At 35.9% G+C, this 27,061-nt stretch overlaps 1 protein-coding gene across 1 annotated transcript in view; it reads left to right on the top strand.

The window, feature by feature from the left end:
• Positions 1–27,061, top strand: part of EYS (eyes shut homolog (Drosophila)) — a 1,189,235-nt gene that overhangs the window by 558,979 nt on the left and 603,195 nt on the right. The window contains 10 exon segments of the mRNA XM_006096829.1: positions 6,003–6,178; positions 7,436–7,524; positions 7,527–7,559; positions 24,065–24,182; positions 24,185–24,235; positions 24,970–25,102; positions 25,104–25,642; positions 25,645–26,046; positions 26,049–26,524; positions 26,526–26,703. Of these exon segments, the coding sequence (XP_006096891.1) occupies positions 6,003–6,178; positions 7,436–7,524; positions 7,527–7,559; positions 24,065–24,182; positions 24,185–24,235; positions 24,970–25,102; positions 25,104–25,642; positions 25,645–26,046; positions 26,049–26,524; positions 26,526–26,703 (2,195 nt within the window).

The following is a 27,061-nucleotide window of genomic DNA, read 5'->3' as shown; positions in this document are numbered from 1 at the left end:
AAATTCCTTATTTTTATCTATCAATTGTGCTTGGAACACAGGAGTCTTTTATAAATGTTAGCCGTACATTATTGTTACATACAATGATTTTTAGTACGGATATGGGCAAGCAAGAAGAGTAAACTTATTTTATTCAAGGAATAATTATTCATTAACAATGACCTTTTCGACCATTTCTGCCTTTGGTCATATTCTCTTTAACTATATACTGATATAAACAAGTTGTGTCCACACATCTTCCCTACATTTCCTCTACTTTTCAGCTATGTTAATTTCATCCTCTGTCTTCTGTCATTCATTTCATCTCTAACATTCAGTAGCATCAACTGAGACAGAATGTTGAATGCCTGAATTTTCTTGAGCAATAATAATCTCAGAAGCACATGTGGGGTATTTTTGGTCACTCAGAAAGAATTTTCACTACTTACCCCACAGAAGACTTGAGACAGCTATGGATACCTCAGGTTCTGGCTTTCTGGTTACTTGAATCCCCTGAGGAAATAACAGCTCGAAAGTCTGGGGGCACTTCCCACATCTAAGGTCTTCTATCTAGGCTGATAATCAAATTAACAGAGGCAGATTAACACGAGAAAATGTCCAGTATTTATTATTACTGGTGTATATGCCCGGGTATCGAGATATGAGACCAGAAACCCATTAGGCAGTTGAGGCTTATATGCCCCCAGGACAAAGGAGAAGAAACCAAGGGTCTGGGACTCCCAAGGGGAAATAGGTAACTCACAGTAAAAAAGAGAGTAAACACGTGCTAAACAAATTCTTGCTGTGCCATCAGACACAGTGGGACACAGAGGGCAGGCTTTGATAGATTTCTTCCTGTCTGACACACATGTGCTATTTCATGTGTGTTGAAGGGAACATGCTAAGGTTCCCTTCCAGAAGCGGGTTTTTTTCCTACCTGAAAGATAGAAAATTCTTTGAGGCAGGAAAGGGGAAAAGTCAAAGGTGCTTTTTGAGTTATTTGATTCTTAACAACCAGCTTAAAAGCAATATCTCAAAAGGCACATTTGGGGGTGGCAAAACTTTAGTTCCCTTCAGCAGACATATGGATAATAGGGCTCTTATTGTTTATGTGATGTTGTACAAATTATCAATTGAGTACCAGCAACATGCTATTTACCAGTTCACATTCACTCATCATTGACAACATCTCCTGTATTTTGGCAGACTCAATAGTGATACTGGTTTTATTTGGTCAGACAGTTTTTCAGGAGACATTTGCATGTATATTTTGAAATAGCCGCCTATAGGTAAAAATGTGACTCTTGCAGATAGATAAGTAGAATAAAGATTACAATTCTCTGATATAAGAAATAAATACCATTTCAAAAATTTAGCCTCTTCCAAGCATATACGTTTTTATTGAGGACTGAACATTTTTAAAACACAATGAAAGCTACCATATGCAATGAGTACAGGGTGGTGCAAAAGTAAGTTTACAGTTGTGAGTATGTGAAACACTGAGTTTATTCTTTTATTATTATTCATTAATTATTATTTATTTGTATTACAACTGTAAACCTACTTTTGCCTCAACCTGTATATTCCTACAAAAATAGTAAGGAAATAAAACAGGTATGTCAATAATATTTACTATATCAATACATATATTTCACTTGCTAGTTTCATATTTATGTTATTATATTTACATTGCTAGATTACTTTTGATGCTCAGTTAAGAATCCACTTATTTTAGATTCATTTGGAAGCATGGAGCCATTTTGAAGCAGCCACAGCATTCAGATGTAGCCCCATTCTGAATGCTGCTCACAATCCATAGTGGAAAATAAAGGCTTCAGAAATGATACCCATCTGTGTTGTTAGGTGTTACTAAGAACTTTCTGGTACTTTTGACTTAAGACTTAGGTTTTTCACAACCTAGTCAAAGAGCAATAACCAAATAAGCAAAAAACAAAAACAAACAAATTCTTTGGCAATGCTGTGGGCACCCTTTCGGACCTGCTCCCAGATACTCTGTACAGTCATGGCTCTTAATCATGGCAACCCATCTTCCTTCTGAAGCTATTTAAGGAATGATCTGACTCTGGTAGGTTACCCTTTATCTCTTCCTCATTTTCCTTGTTAGCATAGTTAGCCATTTTTTTTTCAAGCTTTTTAAAATTCTTACTGGAAAATTCATTCTCTGACACAAAGTTCTATAGTTTTGACAAATGCATAAAAAGTTGTGTAACAACCACCACACCCAGTCATGTCGCCATGATCCCAAAACTGTACACATGCTGCTCCTCTGTAGGCAATCCTTTCCTCATCCCCAGCATATATTTATTTTTATATAATTCTAATTTTTTCTTTATCATTTTTGTCCTTGAAAATTCTACCTGTTGTTTAGTAGTTCTCCCATAGTCTGATTTTTAGATTTTGAAAGCCAAGTGTGGGAGGACTTCAGCATATATGTGTTTGAAAAATAATAATTGTAATATAGATAACAATACTAATGCATGGACACCATGCTTTTTTATATGCATTGATTCATTTAGTTTTCTTAACAACCTTGTGAAAAAGGTACTGTTGTCTAATTTTACCAGTAAGGACCTGGAGTCCCAGAGTCTTCAGATAATCTTCCACAACACATTAGGCAAAACTCAGATATATAACCAGGATTTCTGGCTTAATGTTGTACATTCATCATTTCTTATGTTCTCCAAAGAAGGACCTTCACTGAAGAGCAACTTTCCATAAAGTATTAGTTATACTAGATGAGTAAGTTTTAGAGATCTGCTGTATACCATTGTGCCTATAGTTAATAATAATATTTTGTACATTTAAAATTTTGTTACAAATAGATATCATGTTAAATGTTCTTACTAGAAAAAAATTGATAACCATTACAAAAAAAAACTTTGCCAATAAGATCCATCAATGTGTTGTATCTTAATCCAGATGTTACCAATTCTAACTGATACCATTGTGATTAGCCAGTTATTCGTAATAGAAAGAAGCAAAGGAAAGACCAGACATGTAGGCATGTCATTTAGGCAGCTTTACCAGGAAGCTGCAACTTTGCACTCCCCAGGGAACCACCTGCCTATTTCCTGCAAAACACTGAGGGAAGGGACCCAACAAAGGAGAGAGAGATGCATGCCCAGTAAAGTTGGGATGCCATAGGGATGATACTTGCTTGTCAGTCACACCTGGGAACAGAAATCATTGGCCAGAATGGGCATGGCCACTGCAAGCACGAACAAATTGGGGAATGCTTAATCTCCTAAACAAAGGAGTCTGTTCTTGGTTCTCTTGTGCTCATGGCTTCCTTGCATTCACCCATGTTTCCTCCATAGTCAGGTGGATCTGTGGACTCCACAGTCAATGGACTAATGGAATGCAATGGGGAAACAATTAAGCTAGCTTGATGCTGGATTGGACCCGACTCCAACATGGAAAGGAAATTCTGGACACTGGCTCTAATTTTAGCTCTACTGAAGACCCGCTACATTTATTCTGTGGTGGGACATAGGGAAATGGGGACTGGGAAACTCCGGTTTTAATGTCACAGAAATGAAAATCACTCATTCTGCTATGAGAGTCTCAGAAAATCCTTTTTTTTGGAATATCACTAGCAACCAGGGGAGAAGAGGACCTCTCCCCTCTGTTAAAATAACCACTGTGAGATTCTTTCAGAAAGGTTTCCTACCCAGATCTGTCTGATTATCTCCTAAATGGTTTCCATAAGCAAAAAATGGAGAAATTATCTCTTTTCTGAACAATCTATAGCATTTGCCTATCTCCCAAATGTCATAAGACACAAAGGCTGATTCACTTGGTTTGTACAGATCCACTCTTTTTCTTATTCAAGACAAAACCAGTCTTAATTAATGTTGATAATTTTTTTTTTAGGCTCTGGTCTAAATCCTGCCACTATCTGTATCTTACACAGTTCTGAATGGAAACCTACTTTCACTAGATATTTGCTTCTGCTTTTAAATTAGTTAGGTTGTATAAATTACAGTTGTCTTCTATTTTTATTAGTTGTGTAAATATTCCTTATGTTCACATTATGTTGCCAATTATCAAAATTCTCTTGTCTTCATGTAACAACAACTCTTCCTCCATAGCCCGAATCTTGGGTGGCTCCTCCATTCTACCTCAAGATTTGCAATTTTACTTTTTTTCTCACATCTCTCTTATTTTTAGTTGCAGCAGAGCTGGATGACTCTTGCAATATTCTGAACAGAACACAATTTAAAACATTCAATGCCAGCTTCCTCACCAGATATACAAAACAAAACTGAAATTTAAACTGGATAGAAGTAGTCTAGAAGATACTCTGTATCTTATTTAATTTTTTACCATCAAATCCCATTCAAGGAGTTGTTTTCTAATATGTCATCCCAAATTGTTAACATATTGAAAAAGTACAATCCATTAACGATGCTGGCCAATATTGTGTCATCACAGACAAGGCCATCATTAGTATAAAGCCATCTCCCTCTTTAAGCAGTCAGGTTAGATGATTCTAATGTTTCCTCCAAGCTAACAAGGTGCAATGCTGGACAAGTAGAGCACTTGTTGGATCTTGGACCTCACTGATCCTCTCTGCATGAGATCTTTATACAGCATACATGCTGCCCAGCATTCAGTTCAGTCCTAATTACAGAGTTCATTCTCTACCTGTGTAGTGAATTCAGTGGCTACTGAACTTGTTTCCACTGAAGTATCAGAACAAGCATTCGGATCATTTTACAAACTAAACTGCACTTACTTTTGTTTTAGCCCAAATAGTTCCATTTATAGTGTTATATAAAAATGTTTAACACTCAGTAAGTGAAACCACAGTTTATCCCATTATGAGCAAATTGAAAGTGAAGGGAATAATCTCAGAACTGCAAATGAGACGACTTCAGCCAGAGTTGTGCTCAGTCCCTGGAGCAGTCAGCGAGCCCACATTTTACACTCAGGAGGGGTGGAATAGTGTTTGCATAGGTGATAATATAAACTGAAGATACTCATTTTGACCTTAAAATAACATTATTCATTTTGAAGCAGAAATGCTGCATTGCCCATTGGGGCAAGAAAGCAGATAAATACAGATAATATCTGCCATGACTGCTCACAATTATTGTTAGGGATAGGGCTTTTACAATTTAGAAAAGATGCAGAATGATTTTTCTTTGAAATCAAGACCCATGAAAAGTTAAATAATCTTTAATAAAGAGTATATACTAATGCATTTTCATAAAGATTTATAGTATTACAGATGTCTCCCATTTTCCCCCCTCTTAACCCCCTTCACCCAGTCCCTATCCAACCACCTCACTCAGGTCCTCACCACCTTATTGTCTGTGCCCATGGGCTATGCATATAGTATTCTGTTCATTCAATTCTACAAATAAGTGGGATCATGTGATATTTATTTTTCTCTGATATTGTAATTTTTTATTCAAGAGAACATACAATTAATGTAAATTTATTACATAAAATATTATAATAAGCCTTTGTGTATTTACCATTTTCCTCATGAATAAAATATTAGCAATAATTACAGGTTCCTCTCTATCTTTTCCTGAGCACATTATCACCTCACTACCCCCACCTGCACTAACTATTCTGAATTTTATATTCAACATTCTTTTACTATCCTTTATAGTTTTATTATATATGTATGCATCTCTAAGTGATATCATTAAATTTGTATGTATTTGACATTTTAGAGAGAAAGGGTGAGGGATAGAGATAGAAACATCAATTGGCTGTCTCCCACATGCCCCCCACTAAGGATAGAGCCTGCAACTCAGGCATGTGCCTTGACCAGGAATCAAACCCTTGACTTCTTTGTTCTTTGGTCAAGGCTCAATCACTGAGCCACTCTTCTGGGCTGTATTTGACTTTTGTAAGAACCCTATCACAATGTATTTTTATGGAATATACTTTTATATTCAACAATATGTTTATGATATTCAACCATGTTAACAACTGGTCATCATGACATTTTATAAGCCCTGTTTCTTCTGTAATACCTTTTACAGTCTCCATAGTAGAGATGGTTCCAGAATCAGCTCGGCATATGAAAGAGCATTGCAAAGTGGAGAGAGTCCTGGACAAGGATTTGGGAAATTTAGTCTTTTTGCAAATGCTTTTAAGTTTGATCTAGATTCTGCCAAGTCTTTTAAACTTGTTCTGTGTTCTTATAATGCATTAGATTGTATCAAAGTACCTCAGAATACATATTTAATAGTTCTCTTTCAATTTATCAAGAAAGAACAGTGAGAATATATTGTTACGTAGGAAGGATAAAAATACTGTTTCCAGATAACCAGAGTTTAGATTAAATGCTATTACATAACATATTTAAAAGTTGCAATTATAGTTCACATAAGTAGTGAGTAGTGACAGCTGCCTCTAATTGTCTCTAGTGTCCCTCTGTAGAATGGTATATTTAGATATATTCAGGTTACCATGTTCTTAAACATATTAAGATTCATTATAAATAGTTGCTTCATAGGAAGGAATCAGTGGTTTAAAAAATATTATTAATGTATACATAGCAAGCCATGTCTCAGATATTGTGGCTAGCTTAGCAATGTTGTTTGCTAGGTTGATGAAGAAATGCTGGCAAAAGCCAAACAAAGGATACACACACAGTGTTTTAGTATGGGAAATTAGATCATGATGTTTAAAGAGAATTTAGGTGACAGCCAATGGTCACCTAAACCTATACATAACATTTATATTCTGTAGAACCACAGCTTAAGAAATACTAACTGTGAAACACTACAAGTATAATAAGAAAATATTTTATATCTAGAAACTATAGTGATAAATTTTCCTTTGAATTTGAGAATCATATTTTAAAAAAGTATTGTGTTTTTATTCCATTGCTTTCTATGTATTTATTCCAGCGGTTCTCAACCTGTGGGTCGCAACCCCTTTGGGGGTCAAAGGACCCTTTCACAGGGGTCGCCTAAGACCATCGGAAAACACATATATAATTACATATTGTTTTTGTTATTAATCACTATGCTTTAATTATGTTCAATTTGTAACAATGAAATTGGAGGTCACCACAACATGAGGAACTATATTAAAGGGTCACGGCATTAGGAAGGTTGAGAACCACTGATTTATTCCAAGGTAAAATATGTAAAGACATTTGAACGGGTAATATAGAATGGCACCATAGTTACAAGCCAAAATTTTATTTCACATATACTTACTTTCATTTCTGCATAACTGTGTGATTTGGGATCAAATTATTTATCTTCTCTAAGTTTAATTTTCTCATCTACCAAATAGAGATAGTAATAATAGCTACCAGATAGAATGAATATGAAGATAAACTGTGACAATTTATATAAATGACCTAGCACAATTATAACAAATAGTAAATATATACACACACACACACACACAAACACACATATGTAATTAAAATTAAATTTCCCCTTTGTGATTGTCTGAGGTTGGCCAGAACATCCCTGTGAGAAGGGATTTGATGAGTGCATTCTCAAATCATGTGTTCATGACATATGTGTAGAAAATGAACTGGCTTTGCCTCGACATGTTTCTGCCTACCTGGATTTGTGGTAAAGATTATTATTGTTTTTTTGTTGTGAAACTTTTACATTGCCTTTGAAACACTGTAAGTAATAGAATAGTGTATGGTGAAACGTAAGGTTGGACACGTTAACTTAGTGCTCTTCTCCTTCTCTGTCTGGCCATACTACACTTTTCTCAACATTCCCCTTTCCCTTCCTCCATACGTCACATGTACCCTCAGCCCTTCAAGAGAAAAGCATGCTCCTAAATTGATTCAAACTAAGGTATAAGTGACTTAATATATTGTCCTTTCATGTTTTAATGCATTTGGAAGGAGGATGCCAGTAGAGGAATTACTTAATATTGTCAGGGTCTTGGCAGAACCTCTATTTTGCCCAAGGACGTAGTGCTGCTTCTGGTGTTGGACTCAGAGTATTATGTGTCCAAGGAGAATGAATCTGCTTCCTTGGCAAAGTTGGACTGGTCTGAATTCCATTAACATTGGAATAGTCTTACTTTGGTAGAAATGTCTCCATTGAACCATAATTCTTTTGACCATAGCACCTGAATTATAGTAAGGAAATATCAATTGGCAAGACTGTGCTGTCAGGAATTTTAAATGTATATCTACAAATGTCATTAACAGATAGACCAGCCTTAACCAAGATTAAAGCTAAATAATTAGGTAGTGTATACAGTCAGGTGACTCAGTGCAAGATTAAGGATTCAGACTTCAAGGGAAGGTGAGGTCTGGCCAGTGCTTAAAGAAGATGCACATATACGTATGAATGGAGATAGACTTTGCTCAGAGCCAGATCAGAAAGGAAAGGTCAGAAGCAAGACTCTCCAGAGGTCATTAAAAATTAAACAGATAAATGGTCCATACCTGTCATTTAAACAAAATAATGTGAGAAAACTTGGGTTTAGGTCATATGCTCTTTTCTTTTGAAGGGTATTCCCAAGGCTCATCTCTCTGATAAAACGGAACTATCATCTTTATCATTTTATTTCTCTTAGGGCCCTTGGTCCTGGCTTTCCTCTGGGAAAATATTTTTCCCCTAATGACCTTAAAGAGATGGTCTTTGAGGACACATTTCAGGAACTTTGAGTCTGGGAGGTATTTGGTGCTAAGAAATAAGTTTTATGACACCTCAGTTTACACAATAATGGCTTCCTTAAAGTGGAGGAGAAAGAAAAAAGCTGAAATATATCCTTTACTTAACTATATCCTCCTACTGATGAAGCCTGATATATAGAAATTTTTTTTTAGAAATTTTGTTAAATACAAAGAATTAATGCCAAATATCCTTAAAATAGTTAAATCCTCAGGATATGTTCTTTTATATTAAAATATACGACAATTATCACTTGAATTATCTCTTTAATAATAATATCAAATATGAAGGATAAATCCATTAGTATATGTTAAAAATGTAAAAATGCAGCCTTAGCCAGTTTGGCTCAGTGGATAGAGCGTTGGCCTGTGGGGCAAAGTCCCGGGTTCCATTCTGGCAAAGTGCGAATACTTTGGTTGCAGGCTCCTCCCCTGCCTGGGCCCTGGTCAGGGCTCATTGATGTGTTTCTCTCACATCGAAGTTCTCTCTGTCTTTCCTTCACTCTTCCACTCTCCCTAAAAATCAATTGAGAAATATCCTTATTTGAGGATTAAGAAACAAACAAACAAAAAAGTAAAAATCCTGAAAACATAATTTTATAAAACCACAAGTCTACTAAATAGAGAAAACTGTTAAGGGTGTGATACATCCATGTTTTAGTAGAGCATTTAATTAATTTTATGCATGAATTAATTATATAATAAATTTATTTTAAATTTATATTTTTTAGCTCTCAAGTACTAGAAAGCTAAAATAAGACATAAATGCTTACTATCATAAGAGGAAGCATCTGGGTAAAATGCTACAAAGAGATAGGGGGATTATACTTTTGTTAATGCATTGGTTATGTTCTAAAATGAGTAGAAAAAGGTGTAGAAAATTTAATTTATTGAAAAAGAATTTAACATTTAAATGTTATGCATATCAGTGTCATAGCAGTAAACGAACATTTTAAATTAGATATTCCCCTGAAAATAGCTACAAATTATTAATTGGGATAAGAAGCCAAATATTTTGCTGAAATAAAAAAATAAATTGTTCAATGTCTTTGTTTGACTGCTGGAAATATTAATATGAAGTTAGAATCATGAATTTTGAAATGAAGGAATAGAATGGCAAACTATTTTGAAAACAGGTATGGCAATTGCATAATATCACTGGAAAAATGCTTTTTAGATCTCTTTTCTCCCTCCCCCAACTAATGCTGTGAATAAATAGGATGTAAAATAATAAGAATCGTGATTGTGGTAAAATGTCAAATTTACATTTTTAAAAAAATAATGTCATTCACAGAAAGATATTGAATTTGAGAGAGGCTTAAGAAACAAATCAGTTTGAAGAATTGGAGAATTGATCTGCTTCAGGATTAAGTGTGCATGTAGGTGAATGTTAAAATAATGGGCATAGGGAAACTTTGGTAATTCCCTGATAAGGTGAGTCATGGCATTCTAGCAGCAAAGTGCATGGGAAGAAATTAAACATCATATCAAGTTATCATATTCTAATATAATATTTGCATATTACTCTCTCTATTCTGATATATTGGAGTTTGTGAAGAGCAGGGATAATTGTAGTATTTCTAAGAGCACATAATATAGAACACTAGAGGCCCAGTGCACAAATTCGTGCACCAGTGAAATCCCTTGGCCTGGCCTGCTAGATCAGGCCGAAACTGGCTCTCCTACATCCTCCAAGGGGTCCTAGATTGCGAAAGGGCTCAGGCCAGGCCGAGGGACCCCACTGGTGCACAACTGGGGCCGGCCGGGGAGAGATGCAGGAGATTGGCCAGTCAGGGAGGGACCGGACCACAGGAAGGCTCCAGGGCTTGTCCAGCCCATCTCGCTCAGTCCTGAAGGGATGGACCCCAGCAACAAGCTCATCTACCGGTCAGAGTGTCTGGCCCTTGGTGGTCAGTGCATGCCATGGCAAGCGGTTGAGCAGCCTTAGCATATCATTAGCATATTATGCTTTGATTGGTTGAATGGCCAACCAGTCTACCAGACACTTAGCATATTAGACTTTTATTATATAGGAGGAGGAGAATATCTTTTGATGTTGGTCATCTTTGTTGAGGTTGTTCTGTTGAAGTCATTAGCACATTAATCATAGTTATTTCAAATTCCTAGTCTGATAATTACAAAAGTTCTGCCATATAAATCAGATTGGGTGCTCTCTCTGTTTCTTCAAACTGTGTTGATGTTTTTTTTTTCTTTTAACATGCCTGATAATTTAATATTTATAGGCAGACATCATGAGCTGGATAAAAGTAATTGAAATAAATAGGCCTTAGTATGATACTTTATTTTTATATGGCTAGGAGTCAGGCCATGTTTACTGCTTTTTCTGGCTATAGGTGTCAGGCTAAAATTCTTCTTGTATCCTTATTGTTATCTCCTTTGTAATCAGTGGATTTTATTAGAAACTTCTTAAATAGATCTGAGCTGTGCAGTTCTCTCCGTTGTTATCTCCCCTGTTGTTATAGGTGTGGGTAAGATTGTTCCCATGACGTGGGGAAGACATAGCTTTCAAAAGTGCTATGAGTAGGTCTCAGTCTCTCAGTGAGCCCGTTCCTCACCTCTGGGCTGTGACCTTTCCGTGTCTTCTCGGCCTCCTCACCCCTTATATTCAGCATGGAGGCTTCAAGGGTCTAGAACTGGGTATTTCCTTTCTCCCAGATTAATTGGGCTCCGGTAAAATTATTTCCCTAGAAGTCAGGCCTTTTTAAGAACAGAATGCTCTACAGTATTTCAAATGGCTATTCTCTTCCCTACTGGAAGCACAAAGTCTATTTTTCTCCTATCTGTACTGTGAGAACCTGCTAGGACTCCTGGAGGTGAAACTTATGAGCGTATGGGAAAATCCTCTTAGACTGAATACCAACCGCCTGGAGTTGTTAACGCTCAAGCGTGTCCACACCAGTCCACCAGCATTTTATCAATGAGAGTTCCTTTTCCTACCCTGGTACCGGTTCCAGCAGGGCTTTCTGTTCCTCAGTTTCTGCTCTGGTAATTCTCTGTATCTGTCTGACTCTCTCTCTAATTTGGGGAGGGGGACAATTTGCCCTGTCACCTCAATTCTCTGACAGATAAAAAGAATTCTTTCTTCAGCTTTTTATGTTTTTGAGGGAAGGAGTAGTGTCTTCTGAGCTTCTTAAATGCTGGACCAAAACCCAGGAGTCTTATGTCTTTTAAAAAACTGATTTCCTTATTTTAATTAGGCTCCTCAGGTATCTCACCTGGAATGAATGTTATATTTTTTTAGAGTTGCTAGAGGTCATCACAGAATTGCTGTAAAAAATGTTAGTTGAGCTGGCAATCAATTCACTAGTGTGCAGAAAATAAAAAATTATAAATTACCTTGCACACAAAAGTATACCAGATGATACAGTGTCACATATAATCTGTGTTAAAGGACATTAAAATGTATCAAATTATTGGGAATGTGCAGCTGTTGGATTTCTGATTATAACTTGCAATAATATAAACCATTAAGCTTTTCATCAAAATAATTGGTAGCAATTCTCTTCACATTAAGTCTATTTAAATAAACCTAAACTTCCCTGACATTTTTCTTTTTCAAATAGCTCTTCAGAAAGATAGCACGTTCTCTTTATATTCCTTCTACTTAGTCTATTTTTAAAACTCTCACTAATTACACTGTCTTATAAAAATGTTAACTATGATGTATGTTTATGAGATTAGAGGAAATTAATGACTACAATTATTCTTTGTTTAATAATGAAAAGTAACTTGAGAAGTGAACACCCCGTTTCTTTATTTCTGAGAATTAGTTTTTGTTAGATAATGTTAAAGACCTGAATTCTCAGGTTTTTCTTAATGTTTAGAGTTGTGATGATCTTTGACAAGCTGATAATTAATGTGGATTAATCTTTTTAGCAGATCAGATTACAAAAACGAATCGAAATGTTGTTACAATACTTGTATTATTCTAAAATCCAAATGTTCTGTAAAGGAATTTAGTGACAGAACACAATTTATTTAATGTCTTAGACTTGTTAAAATTCAAGATGAATTATCTCCCTCTTTTTAACTTGATCAGCACTACTCAGTTTTCCCTCAGTAAATGAATTGTTACCAGCCAAGATTGATCCTTACATCAAGTGATGATTGTCAATGGATCATGCTTAATGAATTTTGTAAATGACAGCAGTCAATAAAAATGTTGATGGCATTTTTAAAAGTAAAACACAGATCTTTATGTAGGAGAGAAGCTGTATTTATAATAATGTGGAGGGGTGGAAACTATTTTCTGAATGAGAAAAACTGTTCTGAGTTCTGCAGCTATACAGTCTATTTGCAATATCTGGTTTTTAAATGTCATCTTCAAAATAGACCGAAAAACAAGACCGAGGATAGCAAGATAGACTGTTTCATTTGGTGTCTGTCTATGGTTCTGATGTTTCTTTTCTCATGATATAAAATCATCAGTACTGTTAATAAACATTTTCAAGTATTTACTGTGTTCAAAATGCCATGATTTATCCTATTAAATAATTAAATCTTATTATCACTATATAGGAAGTAAATAAGCAAATGTGTAATTCTTAATGAACTCATAATAATTTCTTTTAAAAATAGTTTATAGCTTTTGAAGAAGTAGTTTATAGCTTATTCATATTTAAGCTCAAGTTATTGATATTTTAGACCAGTCAAAACACATCCTATGGACACTTATTAGAGCAAAGTAATTGGAAATCTTATAAAGAAATACATGAACATGCATTGTTTTTACATTCAAGCGAGAGAAAAGAGGAAAGATCCAAATGCAAATACTTTACTGCACGAAAAAGCAGCAACAATGGTCCTTTTAAGGCAAAATTTGATGTTTTGCTTTAGTATATTTTGAGCATATATTGTGTGCAGGATACTATGCTAGATCCTCAAAATAATGTGAAAGATAATGTGAAAACTCATTTGTTTCAATTTCTCGCCCAAAGACAGCTTTCAGCTGAATGGAAGAGAAAAATGTGTATGGGATAATAAGGAAGTCGGCAATGAGTTCAAAATGCAGGAAACTGTATATTGAGGGAAATGAAGACATTAAAATAAGATAATTGGCAAACCTTGAGTCACATAGTCATTAGTAGAGCTTTCTCCCAAAGGTTAGAAAGGTATCTCTAAAACTGCTAAATCTTTATCTTCATATTGGAAGCCTCTCTGAGAGATTGCTCAGTATTGCTAATAAGAATGCTAAATATGCAATAGCCTTAGAAAAAAGATTCATTCTGTTCCTCATGACTAGTTTCAGTGTAAACAACAGGGATGTATATTCTAAGAATTCTAAGCAACACACTAACTTAATGTTTTGTAACCCAAGGGATGTGGTGGCTTTAGAAGAGGAAGAAAAGTGCAACTTTCAATGAAAAAACACTTTAACAATGCAAAAAAGGTCATCTGTATTAAACAAATATAATTTACAATGGGAAAATGTAGTTTAATATTTTCAGAAGTAGAATATTGAAAATAACTTCTCTTACATTTTATATAACATACTAGAGGCCCGGTGCACAAATTCGTGCACCAGTGTGGTCCCTCGGCCTGGCCTGTGCACTCTCACAATCTGGGACCCCTTGGGATGTTGGAGGCCCAGTGCATGGATTCGGCCTGATCCCCACAGGCCAGGCTGAGGAACCCCACCAGTTCATGAATCCGTGCACCAGGCCTCTAGTATGCATATAAGATCTTTGGTTAATCTCTTCCCACCCTCCCCCCTTCCCTATGAGATTCATCATTCTGTTCCATGTTTCCATGCCTATGCATTGAGCATCTACCCCCTGGTGGTCAGTGCACATCATAGCTACCAGTTAAATGGTCACTTAGACTATATAGATTTTGCATAATATAAATGTCTTACAATAGTGTTTTTTTCTTGGTAAATGAAATATAGTAGAATTATGGCTACCCTGTAGAGCTATTCAGATGTAATGGATAATGGGTGCCTGCCTCTCATTTTTATATGTCTGTTTCTTGTTTAAATATGGTGGCGGTGGAATAATATATGTATTTGATAGAACCTTAGAATATTCTTAGTGTTGTACATTGCCTCAAAGGAGAACAGCCTTAACATGTTAGATCTCAGTTAAATAAAAAGTTATCAGGGCCTCAGTTTCCAAATCTATAGCATGAGAGTGTAGATGAGATGACTGCTAAGTCATACCTAAGATGACATTATTAGTTCATTGGAGAGTTGGAAATAAAACTGCCAAACTCTCTCCCAAAGTGTCGTACCATTTCGAATTATCATGAGCAGTTAGGAAGCATTTTCTAATTTGTATGTATAGCAGTTTCCAAAACTGCAATCCATCAATTACTTGTGCAGCTATGTTTAATGTACGATCACTCCCCTCACCCTCCAGTCCCCATCCTGACTTTCATCTCAGCCCTGCCTCTCTCCTCTTTAATCAGCTTCAGAAGCGCAGGACCGGTGCACATCATACATGCCTCTACTGTCCAGATCGATACCACACTAATAGATTCTAAAAAAATCTTTGTCAAATGAACAAGAACATGGATGAGACTATAAATATTTTGGTGTGAATTATATAACAACTTTGTAATATAGAGGCTATTGGATTCAATGCCATATACCACTAAAGATAAAATGGATTTCTTTCTACAATAATAAAGTGATTTCAAATAAAACTTGAGACGTAAATTACCATTAAAATTAGTTATCATTTGTGAAAAAAGAAACATTATTTTCCAGGCTAAGTGTTTTGAATGCATTACTTCATTTAATGTTTAAAACAAACTGTCACATAAGAATCATTGTTATCCCTATTGTACAGATGAGAAAACAGGTTTGGGGAGGTTGAAACACTTATCAATAGCTGGTAAGTGTCAGAATTATGTTTGTCTAGTGAATCGAAAATTCTTGACCCATAAACACTAGGTCACAAAGGTTTTAGTCTGCATTCACTGCAGTTCTGGATTTCTCACTCTGAGCTATGCTCAAAAATTTCTTTTGAAAGACAGTTTACACTATAGAGGATTTAACTCATATAAGTCCTGCAAAAATTGGTTTATATTTTTAAGCCAAAATTTCTTATTTTGCATAGTTCTTACATTATAGCAAGTGGACCTATGCATTTCACATCTGCCAGTTTATTCTATAAATAATTAAATGCAGCGAGGGAGCAGGAGGAAATATGATAACCCACATCGACTGCATTTCTTTGATGATTAAAACCAATCTCTCTGTTTCTCTGCTTTTGCTGGCATTGCCACTAAGAAACAGCAGGATTTTAGTGCTTCCCTTGTGGCCTAGGAGTCTTTTAAAATTCATACTCAGTGCACCTGGGTTAGTATTTTTTGTTGTTGTTCTTAATTAAAAATAAATGAAACCAAGAAAAGAGTCAATCTATAGGCAAGAATCCAACCTGTTGCTTGTCCCTCTCTGTGCAGCTCAAGGGTACAGATGTTCATCACAACACATTTTTTCTTGCTGCACTTGATTTATTTTAGGTGTTAGATGGTGTCCTTGTTCCATACTGCTTGATTTGTTTTGGTCTTACTTTGCGTAACTGTTCTCATGTTATTTGCACCTGCATTTCCCAAGTAAGGGGAGGATTGTGTGCACATTCTCTGAATTTGAAGATCAGCTTCAAAGCATTCGAAATGTAAGCTTAACCTACTTTAAAGGGAGAAAGATTGGCAAAGAGTGTTGTAGAATAGAAAATAGACTTGGTAGTGCTCAGAAGCCATCCTGTTTAATGTTTTAAAATAAAGATTTATGTTTAATGTTTTAAATGATATACATGGTAAAGAAAAGTATAAAATGATCAGTGTTTTGATGAATTATTGGTGTGTGCCATGAACACAACTGTGGCTGTTTTGGTTGATATAAAATAGCCCAATGAAAGAGAGAAACAAATAAATTATATTTACTAAGTAATATATTTTAATAGAGGTATACACACAGGATGCTATAGATGTCAAAATAAAGGTACAGAGCCCAACTTGATTTGATTAAATTGGCTAAGGAAGAGTTTCAACAAGAGAGCAAACTGAATAAGTATGAAAAGTATAACTGGGTATAGCTAGAAGTCCCACAGAGAATAGGTATGGAAAGTTTCAAATTATTTGCAGGGAATGCAAATGGAAGGATGAAAAAGCATATTATTTTTTCAAGAAAAAAATTTATTATACTTTTTTTAACACTTAGCATGTGTATATTATTGGGCTTGGATTAACAGAATTACTTGAGATGTGTTTTAAGGAGTTAAAAAACAACAAGTGAAGAGGAGATAAAGCATGAAAGAAATAACTGAAATTAGTTAGCAGTATCTTGCATAAAGTGTAAACAAATAAGGATTATAAGGATTCAGAGATTAGAGGACATTGTTCCCATTGCAGGCATTGGGACATGAACCATGAAATGAATGTCTTTTCTTATGAACATTAGTTGAACATTTTGTGACTGAGGAAAAAATACCCTAAAATGGCATAGGTATTTGGTGGTAAAAAAAAAAAAAGTTCTAGCTTTCTACTTGCCAGCTCTCAAATGACAGTGGGGAATCCTGGGTGTTCACATTGGTTAGCCTATGCAGTGGTCGGCAAACTCATTAGTCAACAGAGCCAAATATCAACAGTACAACGATTGAAATTTTTTTTGAGAGCCAAATTTTTTAAACTTAAACTATATAGGTAGGTACATTGTTATTAACTTAATTAGGGTACTCCTAAGGCTTAGGAAGAGCCACACTCAAGGGGCCAAAGAGCCACATGTGGCTCGCAAGCCGCAGTTTGCTGACCACGGGCCTATAGTATCTGCTACTTTTCTTCCTCAAATAATGGAGTAATTCGGGCTGTTTGACTTCTGAGATGTTTCAGGGCTCTTTCACTTGTACATACTCAGGGATCTGAATTGGATATCAGATTCTAGGACTGGTGATACTTAGTCTCAGGGAAATCTTTTTTCTTTTTCTTTTTTAAAGATTTCTTATTGATTTATTTTTAGAGAGAGATGAGGGGAGAGGTAGAGAGAGAGAGAAACATCAACATCACATCAATGTTGTTGAGAGCAAAGCATTGATTTGCTGCCTCCTGCATGCCCTCGGAGCGGGGATTGGGCCTGAAACTTAACCCAGGCCTGTGCCCTGACCGGGAATCGCACTGACAACCTTTTCATGTATGAGAAGATGCCCAACTAACCAAGCCACACCAGCCAACGTGAGAAATCTTTAACATACTTGATTACAATGAGGCAAGAATTTGGAAACCACAATTTAGATGATACTATTGGTGTTAGGACTTCAGAGATTTAGTTGTATCAGTCACACTGATAATATGCACCTGTAGTGATTACAATAGTTATTAAATGATTCTAATATGTTGGCTGACAGAGTAGATTCTCAATATTGTTGTGTTAAATTAAATAACATTATTTAAATGTAAATTAAATACAATTATATTTTCAACATGAATTGTGCCATCGTCGAGAGGATTAAGGATGTCTTGGCTTCTCCCTTCCTCCACTCTTCATTGTGACACTAGTGCCTCCACTGGCGGACACCAGCCAATATGGAAACCCAGAAAGTGCAGCCTGCAGTCAGTCAGGTCTCCTCCAACCCCAGGCAAAGCAGGGGGCAGTGTAGGGAGAGCAATGGATCTGAGGCCAAAAAGGTACAGGATAGACTCAAGCAAGAATTATAGACGCCGTCACCACCTCTTGGAGATACAATTCTTAATGTGCTGCCTTGCATGGTTAGCATTGTCTCTTGGACCCTGTTTCTTGGTATTGACTGCTGTTGAGGTTGGTGGGACAGTGTATTACTTTCTATTGCTGCATAACAAATGGCCGCAAATTTAGCAAGTTCAAACAACATTCATTTGTCAGATAGTTGTTCTGCAGGGCAGAAGTCAGGCTGACTTATCAGGCTACTCTGCTCATGCTGAGATCAATGTGTCCGCTGAGTTAAATTCTCCTCTGGAGGCGGGGGGGGGCGGAAATCCACTTCCAAACTCATTTCTGTCATTGGAAGAATTCAGCTCATTGATTAACTTCGGTTGGTTGCAGGTCTGAATCCCTTGTTGCCTTGCTGGCTGCAGCTGAGGGTACCGGCCACCTGAATTTCTTGCTGTTTGGCTCCTTCTATCTTTAAACCAGCAAGAGGGCTCAATTTTTTCCTTAAATGGTCAGAGGGCTCAAATCCTTCTTATATTTTAAATCTCTGGCTTCCTCCTCTGTGAACAGCCAGAGAAAACTCTTTTTTAAAATATGTTTTATTGATTTTTTACAGAGAGGAGAGGGAGAGGGATAGAGAGTTAGACACATCAATGAGAGAGAAACATCGATTCAGCTGCCTCCTGCACAGTCCCCACTGGGGATGTGCCTACAACCAAGGTACATGCCCTTGACCGGAAATCAACCTGGGACCTTTCAGTCCACAGGCCGACTCTCTATCCACTGAGCCAAACTGGTCAGGGCAAGAAAACTCTTTTTATGGAGTGCATGCAATCTCCTTTTTTCTTTTTTCTTTTTAAGGTCAACTGTACCACAGAACTTCATCTAAACTAATCATGGGATGAAAGCCATCATGTGTTATGCAGGGCCTATACACTGGTGGGTGGGAGGAAGGGAGTGAAGGTTTGGGCTGGGCAGGAAATCTTGAGGGCTATCTTAAACTTTATAATTCTGTCTACCATAGACATAATGGGAGTAAAGTTTCAACTTGTAATTTCCCCCCTTCTCTAACCAATGGTTATGGAAGAAGTATATTTACTAGATGTAAACTATTGCTTATTAGTCTGATGACTGGACAGTGATTTGTAAGTAGTGTCCTGAGAATTCTATGTAGTAAAATCTATGTAGTGACATTTTTATAGAATTAGAAATTATGTAAATAATGTAAGAGTTTGCAAAAAAAAAGCCCACATTATTTACAGAGAACTTTAGTTTAATGAACCTTTCCTAATGAAACATGATAATTCCAATTAGCATAAATTGAAAGTTTATGCTAGGAACCTAGGAAGAGTTTATTGCTTCTAAGAACTATGACTGATAGGGTAACTAAGCCTATACTTAGAAACTGACTCGCTTGGTTAGTTTATCTTGGTTCTTTTGCCTAATGTTTCCTTTATAATTCTACAAGGAACACCATGTCATGAATTTAGTACCAGTCATCTGAACTGTTTCTTCTAATTGTCAAAATGGTATTTCATTTAAGAAGTGAAATATTGAGCAAATTCACAACAGCATCAAGCTATAAGCTGGTAAATCCAGGGTTATACAGTCTGGCAAAATAGCAGACTGACGTCATTGGTGTAGGACCTGTAAGTTGCATAAGACCCTGCCTGCTATAGCAGACACTTCTTGCACTGACACACACACTTGGTCTAATATTCTGCTGTCGCTGACTTGAATATTTAACCATTTTTCAACAAGGGGGTTCATATTTTTATTTGTACTGGAATCCACAAGTTATGCAAATAGTTTTATATACACAGTAAATAAGTTAATAAATATTTTGATAGTGTGAAAAAACTCAGCTGTCAATTATTTTAGTAAAACTTATGAAGTAAATTCAGCCTACCAGTTTTGAGGAAAGTGGCTTAAACCACAGAATTAGATTATGATACTGATTGTGATCATGTGGATTTTTTTTCTAGCTATATTACATACTCATAATTTCAAGTAGAAAATTCAGTTAAAGTACAACATTACATCTTCAACTATTTCTGTCAATAGAATGAAAATACTAATCCACAGGGTTGTGAACTCATTTCAATAATAGACTTTGATTTGCCAGGATTGTAACACATTGTTGGTGATCATTAAATTTAATTGATAGTGATGTTTGTTAAACGGGCTGTTAAAATAGAAGAATCATTTAGTTTTAGTATCTAAAATAATCAACTATAGGCTAGAACTGTTTATAGCAAATGTTGAAGATGTAAAGGAAACAAAAATATAGCATATTGATTATGAGTGTGGGTTGTGAAGCCTCATTGCCTACATATAAATCCTGTTTCTGTCATTTTCCAGCTCTATGAATACAGATTAGTGAAAAGGCTCTGGGGTTACACTGGTTTTATTAAATCACTAGTAGCCCGGTGCACAAAATTCGTGCACATTAAAAGGGAATTAATTAGCAGAAATATTTTAATATTGCTATTTGCCCTTTCTTTATAATAGAAGTGTGAGAGATGAAAGGAAATTAGTAAAATGTGTATGAAAATAATATATAAATTTATTAATAAACAGTAACAAAAGGATATAACAGCAACAGAGGCATGATATAAAAACAACAAAAACATGATATGAAACCAAAATCATGATATAAAAACAACAAAAACATGATATAAAAACAAAAGTGATGCAAGCAATGACTAATATAGTGATTCAACTTATTCTGATATCTCCCTGTACACCACATTAAGAGTGAAAACACTTTCAAAGTGCTTGACTAATCACATGCTCTTCAAACTCAAGAGAAAGCAACACATAACTGACCATGTGGGAAAACGGGTTCAGGTAGAAATATTCCTACTTTGTCTAGAGTTTGTCCTTGTGATTTATTAATAATCATCACAAATGCTGACATCACGGGAAACTGTCGTCGAATTAATTTAAATGGGAGGCCAATGTTAGATGGGGACAAATCAATTCTTGGAATCAGAACAACCTCTCCCTCTGCAGATCCTGTTAATACTTCAGCTTCGATAATGTTAGGTCGTAATCTTTTGATAATAAATCTGGTACCATTACAAAGACCTCATTTACTATTAAGATTTCTCAATAGCATGATGATTGCACCACTTTCAATTTTAATTTGACACAGCATTCCCGAAGGAGTAATACTATTAAAAAATTCGATGGCAAAATTTTCCTTTTCAGCATCATCTGTTGAATCAATGGAATCATCACTCAAATATGTGTGAAATTCTCCATGGAGTGTATCCAAAATGTCTTCATTTAATTTTTGAACGTGCTCATTTTTTTGGACAAAGAATTGCATGTTTAGATATATTTTTAATATTATCTATAGATATAGTATTTCCAAAGATAGCTTCAATAATAGATCCATTACAAATCATTTCATAGGGGATTTCAATAATATCCATTCCTAAATGAAAACTGCTATCAAATTTGCCATCTCCAAGTTTTACTAACTATTCACTATAAGCAGAGTCCTCTGATCTCATATTTGTTGTAAAAGACAACTTTCTGAAACATCCCCAAACATTACAGTACTTTAAACTCATCATAGCATGTGGTACAATACTGAGACATTGTCGAAAATCCCCTCCAAGAAGGAGAACGTTCCCACCAAATACAACATTCAAATTCATAATTTCTCTTAGTAATCAATCCAAGGCATTTATAGCATGACTGGATGCCATGATGTATTCATCAATAATGAGAAGTTGGGCCTTTTTAATAGTTTTAGCAACTTCACTGTTTATATCGAGTCTAGAAATTGAAGTTTCATTTAATGGAATTGGTCATTTATATTGGGAATGAAAGTTTCTTCCACTGAGAAGTAAATTTGCAGCAATCCCTGTAGACACTGTGGGTAAAACAGTACCACCACAACCTCTAATATAATGTATTAAAACTTTATTATGGGGAGCCGCTACAGTGTTTTGGACAGGTTCAAGCCTTGGACTGATGAGAGGGCACAGTCCTCTCATTGCCACGAGCAAGTCCCAGCTTGGAGGGCAGGGCCCTCCCAGCACAATTATAGCCACCAGCTGTAGTTGTAAGCTTGAATCTATGGTCCGAACATGTGGCCCCACGTGCCTGAGTGATGTAGGCTTGATAGAGTTCAGGTGCATGTAGTTGAGTAGGATTGAAACCCAGGAGAATGTTGTAAGCATCTTGGTCACGCCCTGCTTTGCCTCCTGGCATCTGGTATAAAATAAAGGCATGGCTGTGGGCGTGGTTGCTGTCTCTCAGAGAAGCAGCGTCCCACTGAGACCCAGCTTTCATTCTCTTGTCTGTCTTTTCTAAGCCTTTCAGCCATCCCCACTCAGGTTCACCCTTGGCCGTGCTGGCATGGTACACTTTATAAAGATATGCCTCCATGCTCCCAGGGCGGGTTCCTGCCTCAAACCTCGCCCTTACCGGAAACAGCTCCGGGAAACAGCTTGGGGGAGGGTAGAGCCGTTTCCAAGACAACCCCTGCAGGACTGACTTCCTTCCGGTTGGTCATGCCTCGGATCGTGATGTTACACCCAGGGTTTTTATATAAGTAGATACTTTTTACTTAATTGAAATAATTTTAGGGTAATTTTGTCTCTTGAGAGACTCATATTTTCAATTTCCTATTTTACATTCATCTGTGTAGTTCGTAAGATTCTCAAATTTAAAGCGTTTAAACAGAAATCTTATTCTACCTCCAATTCCTAACTAGTCTTCATCACTGTTCTTCAAATTAATAGGTGGGAACACTGCTCACTTCATCAATAGCAACAAAAACCTAGGAATTATTTATTAAACTTCTCCTCCCTCACTCCAAACATCTACATGAATATATCTTTAGAATTAGGAAACAGGAATGTATTTGTATTTAAAAATAATATTTGAATTGCATATTTTTTAAAGTTTAAAATACTTTAAATAGTATACCTAATTTTTAACTCTTCATTTAAAGGAAATCCCCTGGTCCATTTGCACTTACTTATGCATGCATCACAATTTTCTTTTCTATTTCTTTATGTAGAAATTATTTCATAAGTGAAATGGCAGAAATAAGCTATTCAAACTAAGACATATAAGGAACATTGCTTATAAACCCATACATATTAATATCCTTCAAACATCACAAGAAAATGTTTTTAAAATATTTATTGTAGATACTGATTTTTAAATTTCAAATAAATGACATTTAGAACAGAAAAGTTTATAATTTTTAAAATATATTTTTATTAATTTCAAGAAAGAAGAGGGAGAGAGAGCTAGAAACATCAATGATGAAAGAGAATATTGATTGGGCTACCTCCTGCTCACCCCCTCCTGGGGATTGAGCCTGCAACCCAGCATATGCCCTGACCTGGAATCAAAACTGCTACCTTTTGGCATATGGAACCTGCTCCAATCAACTGAACCGTCCAGCCAGGGCTGGAAAGTTTATAATTTTTAATGGAGCCATTAGATCTATATTGACTCCCTTAGAGTACAAATTTTTCATTGGAAAAAATATCCTCAAGGCAAATGTAAAGTAGTATTTTTACTTACAGGAATTAACAAATTTAGCCTTTCAATGGAGCATATCTAAAATTTGAAAGATTGCATTAATTTTGAAATTTGGGTAAAATTTACTATAGAGATTTAATTTTCAAACAAAACAAGGCTATGCTTTGAGCTATTTAATATGACTGTGGCAATGTAAAGAATCGCAAAACTAACTTTAAAAGTTCTCACTTAGGAATAACATAATCTCTGAGCTTAATTAATGTAATTATTGTTTGCAGACCTGTTCCATCGGGCTTCTTTGTGGTGATGAAATAAGGAGAATTATCCCTTTACTTCCTTTCTCTCCAAGAACAGATGACATTCCTACTCAAATGTATATAGTACCTACTTCTGAGGTACAAGGTCTACAAGACTATGGACCATAATGAATACTTATCCAGTTGACCAAGGTAAGTAGATGAGAGTAAGATATAAAGATGTTTGTATCTGAAAAAGTTGTATATTGAAACTTATTTTCTGACCTATTTCAATTTTTCTGATAACGTGATAAATCAAGAGCGTAAAATTGTCTTAGAATTCTTGTTGGTTATGCATCATGTTTGAAGTTTGTTTTAAGAATTATAACCCTTAAGAGGATATTCATTATTTAAAGACAATATTTTTGAAGGGAGATATTAAGGGCAGAAAGGTAGACTCTTCTATTTTTTGCCTCTATACATTTCTGATACTTTAAATAATTACATTAAAATATAATATGATCTAATATACAGAATATTTTACCAATTTAGAAAGTAAAATGATATTTTCTAACATCCCTAACCCAATAGGTCAAATAGTACTAGTGATCCCATCAATAACAAGGAGTTGTAAATTTTAATGTTTTGTAATTCAAAGGGGTCACTTAGTTTGTGATATGGCTATTCTGCCTGACACCATTTGTTCTGACTGTGGCCCTCTCATGGAGTGTGAATAACAGGAGTTCTTGCATTTATGTAGTTTGTGTAGTCACTAAACTTTCTCATACACTTTTATATGCTATATGATTTATAGAGCCGTATTTGTCCACATATAATGGGTGTGAGATGGCAGTGTAATTTGCAGAAGAGTCAGCCCAGGGCCAAAGCTGTTCATTTTCAATTCATTTTTATTTTTTATTTTTAAGTTGGCTTTTTCTCCTCTGAAGGTTTAAAAGAGACAGACATTTTCAAGCATGACATTCTCTCAACCGCTGGTTTGTCAGCATTAAGTATTGGCATATCCCTTGAAAGCTATCTACTGAAAGAGCTGATTTCTACTAGACAACTTTCAACAAAACACACTTACTTCTTCCACAGATGTTTGCTCTTCTCAGTTTCTGAATTTTGATTATCATGACACAACACAAATTGTCCGGAGCACAACAGCTGTCTCACATATGCCTATCCAAACTTCAGCTGTCTCACCAGGATTCTTTTTCTTCAATAGAAGAGAGAGGACCTCATTTATCATCTCTTCCTTAATGATAGATTTTATTTTTCCTACGCAATCTGTATTACTTGACAATGATCAGGCTGTTGCCTTATCTGCTGCCACAATGAGTTCAGTAATTAGTGGCATTCCAGGGGCCTATGCTGAGTTAAACAGGCACTCATTCCTCTCCCCTGGATTGCTGCTCACAACTGCTTCCACAAGCATACCTCCAATTGTTTCTAGGGGGGCTCAAGAGGATACTGAAGAATATTCAGCTGTTACCGTAATTTCAAGAAGAGAGTACTGGAGATTGCTGAGCTCCTCAATGTCTCCCATTTCTCCTGCTAAGATAATTATATCTAAACAGGTAGCCATCTCAAACTCATCAACTCTGCCCATATCCACTACACAGCCTCCATTCCCAGTGAATATCAGATTATTACTGAAGCATCTAGCAACAAGAGACTCACAAACACCAAATCACAGACTGCTGATTCCTTAAGTGAATTAAGCCAGACATGTGCAACATGTTCTGTGACTGAAATAAAATCCTCTCATAAATTCTCAGATCAAGTTTCGCATAGCGAACAGTCCCATTTTTATGAGACATTCGGGATGAACTCAGAGATATTAGCCAGCTGGTATGCACTAATGGGAACTCAAACTATCACTTCTAGGCATTTATTTTCTTCTGCTACTGAAATAATGCCATCACTAGCATTCACAGAACTGTCATCTTTATTTTCTTCTAAAAAGAGTACAAAAGGAATAAGTTTATACTTATCCTTGGAGGAATACATTACCCTATCAAGTATTTGGTTGTTAATTTATGTTTGGATAAGACTTGTTTATCCATCATCCCTTCAATTGTCTCTTCTGATCTGCTGAATTCTGATTTGACTTCAAAACTGACTACTGATGATCTGTTAGTATCAAGAAACATTTTTAAAATATTGAAAATAGGACAATATGGTATAACTGTGGGTCCCACTGAGACAATGAATCAAGACAATTTATTGGGTATGCAAGAGGAAAAAGGATCTCAAAAACAGCTCAAAGTTCCTAAGGATTTTAAATTAAATTTACGAAGTCATCCAGAAACTGTGTATTCAAATGACCTCAAATACAACCCTTCACCTTATGTAGACTCAATAACTGATATTTCAGAAGCAACCTCTGCTGTTGCATTACACACCATTTCACCAACTCGGTCACTTCCAATACAGACCTCTTTTCCCTTGTCTGTATTTATGCCACATTGGACATATTATACAGATGATCTGCCTTTAACATCTGATTTTTAAAAAAAAAGAGTTCAGAACTTCTTCAGAATGGTCCAAATGGGAACTTCAGCCTAGTGTGCATAATTGGGAATCTGCTGCCGCAGGCCAGTGGCTTCCCATCACTCCATCTCTTACTTTGTCTTCATTGGAGTCCATTCCAGCACCTCGTCAGCTGATGATTTCTGGTGAGTTTCTCAGTTTCAATTCAATAAACTTTTAGAAATGAGTTTCTTTTCTACAGAAAAGAAAGAGCCTGTTGTAGTCACCAGGTGCCCTAAACAACTTCTTTGTAATCAGGGCAGCAGCCAGTCAATGAAGAAGGCACCTGCTGTTGTACCTGACACAGATGGTTATTCTTAATGCACTGCCACAAAGGCTACCAGATCAATAGGGGAGTTTGTGGGAGATGGCTCTACTGCTGGCAAGCAATCAGAAACTGAACTAGTTCAATTCATTACAATGGATCTTTCAAAGTTTAGGAATAACTATTATTCTCATTTCTTGAAATAGCTTCTTTGTCAGATTGAACACAATGTAACACAT

This window comes from Myotis lucifugus, unplaced genomic scaffold, assembly GCF_000147115.1.
Source record: "Myotis lucifugus unplaced genomic scaffold, Myoluc2.0 scaffold_187, whole genome shotgun sequence".
Classification (NCBI taxonomy): domain Eukaryota; kingdom Metazoa; phylum Chordata; class Mammalia; order Chiroptera; family Vespertilionidae; genus Myotis; species Myotis lucifugus.
Note: the sequence above shows the minus strand (reverse complement) of the source record. Positions and strands in the feature narration are given on the sequence as shown.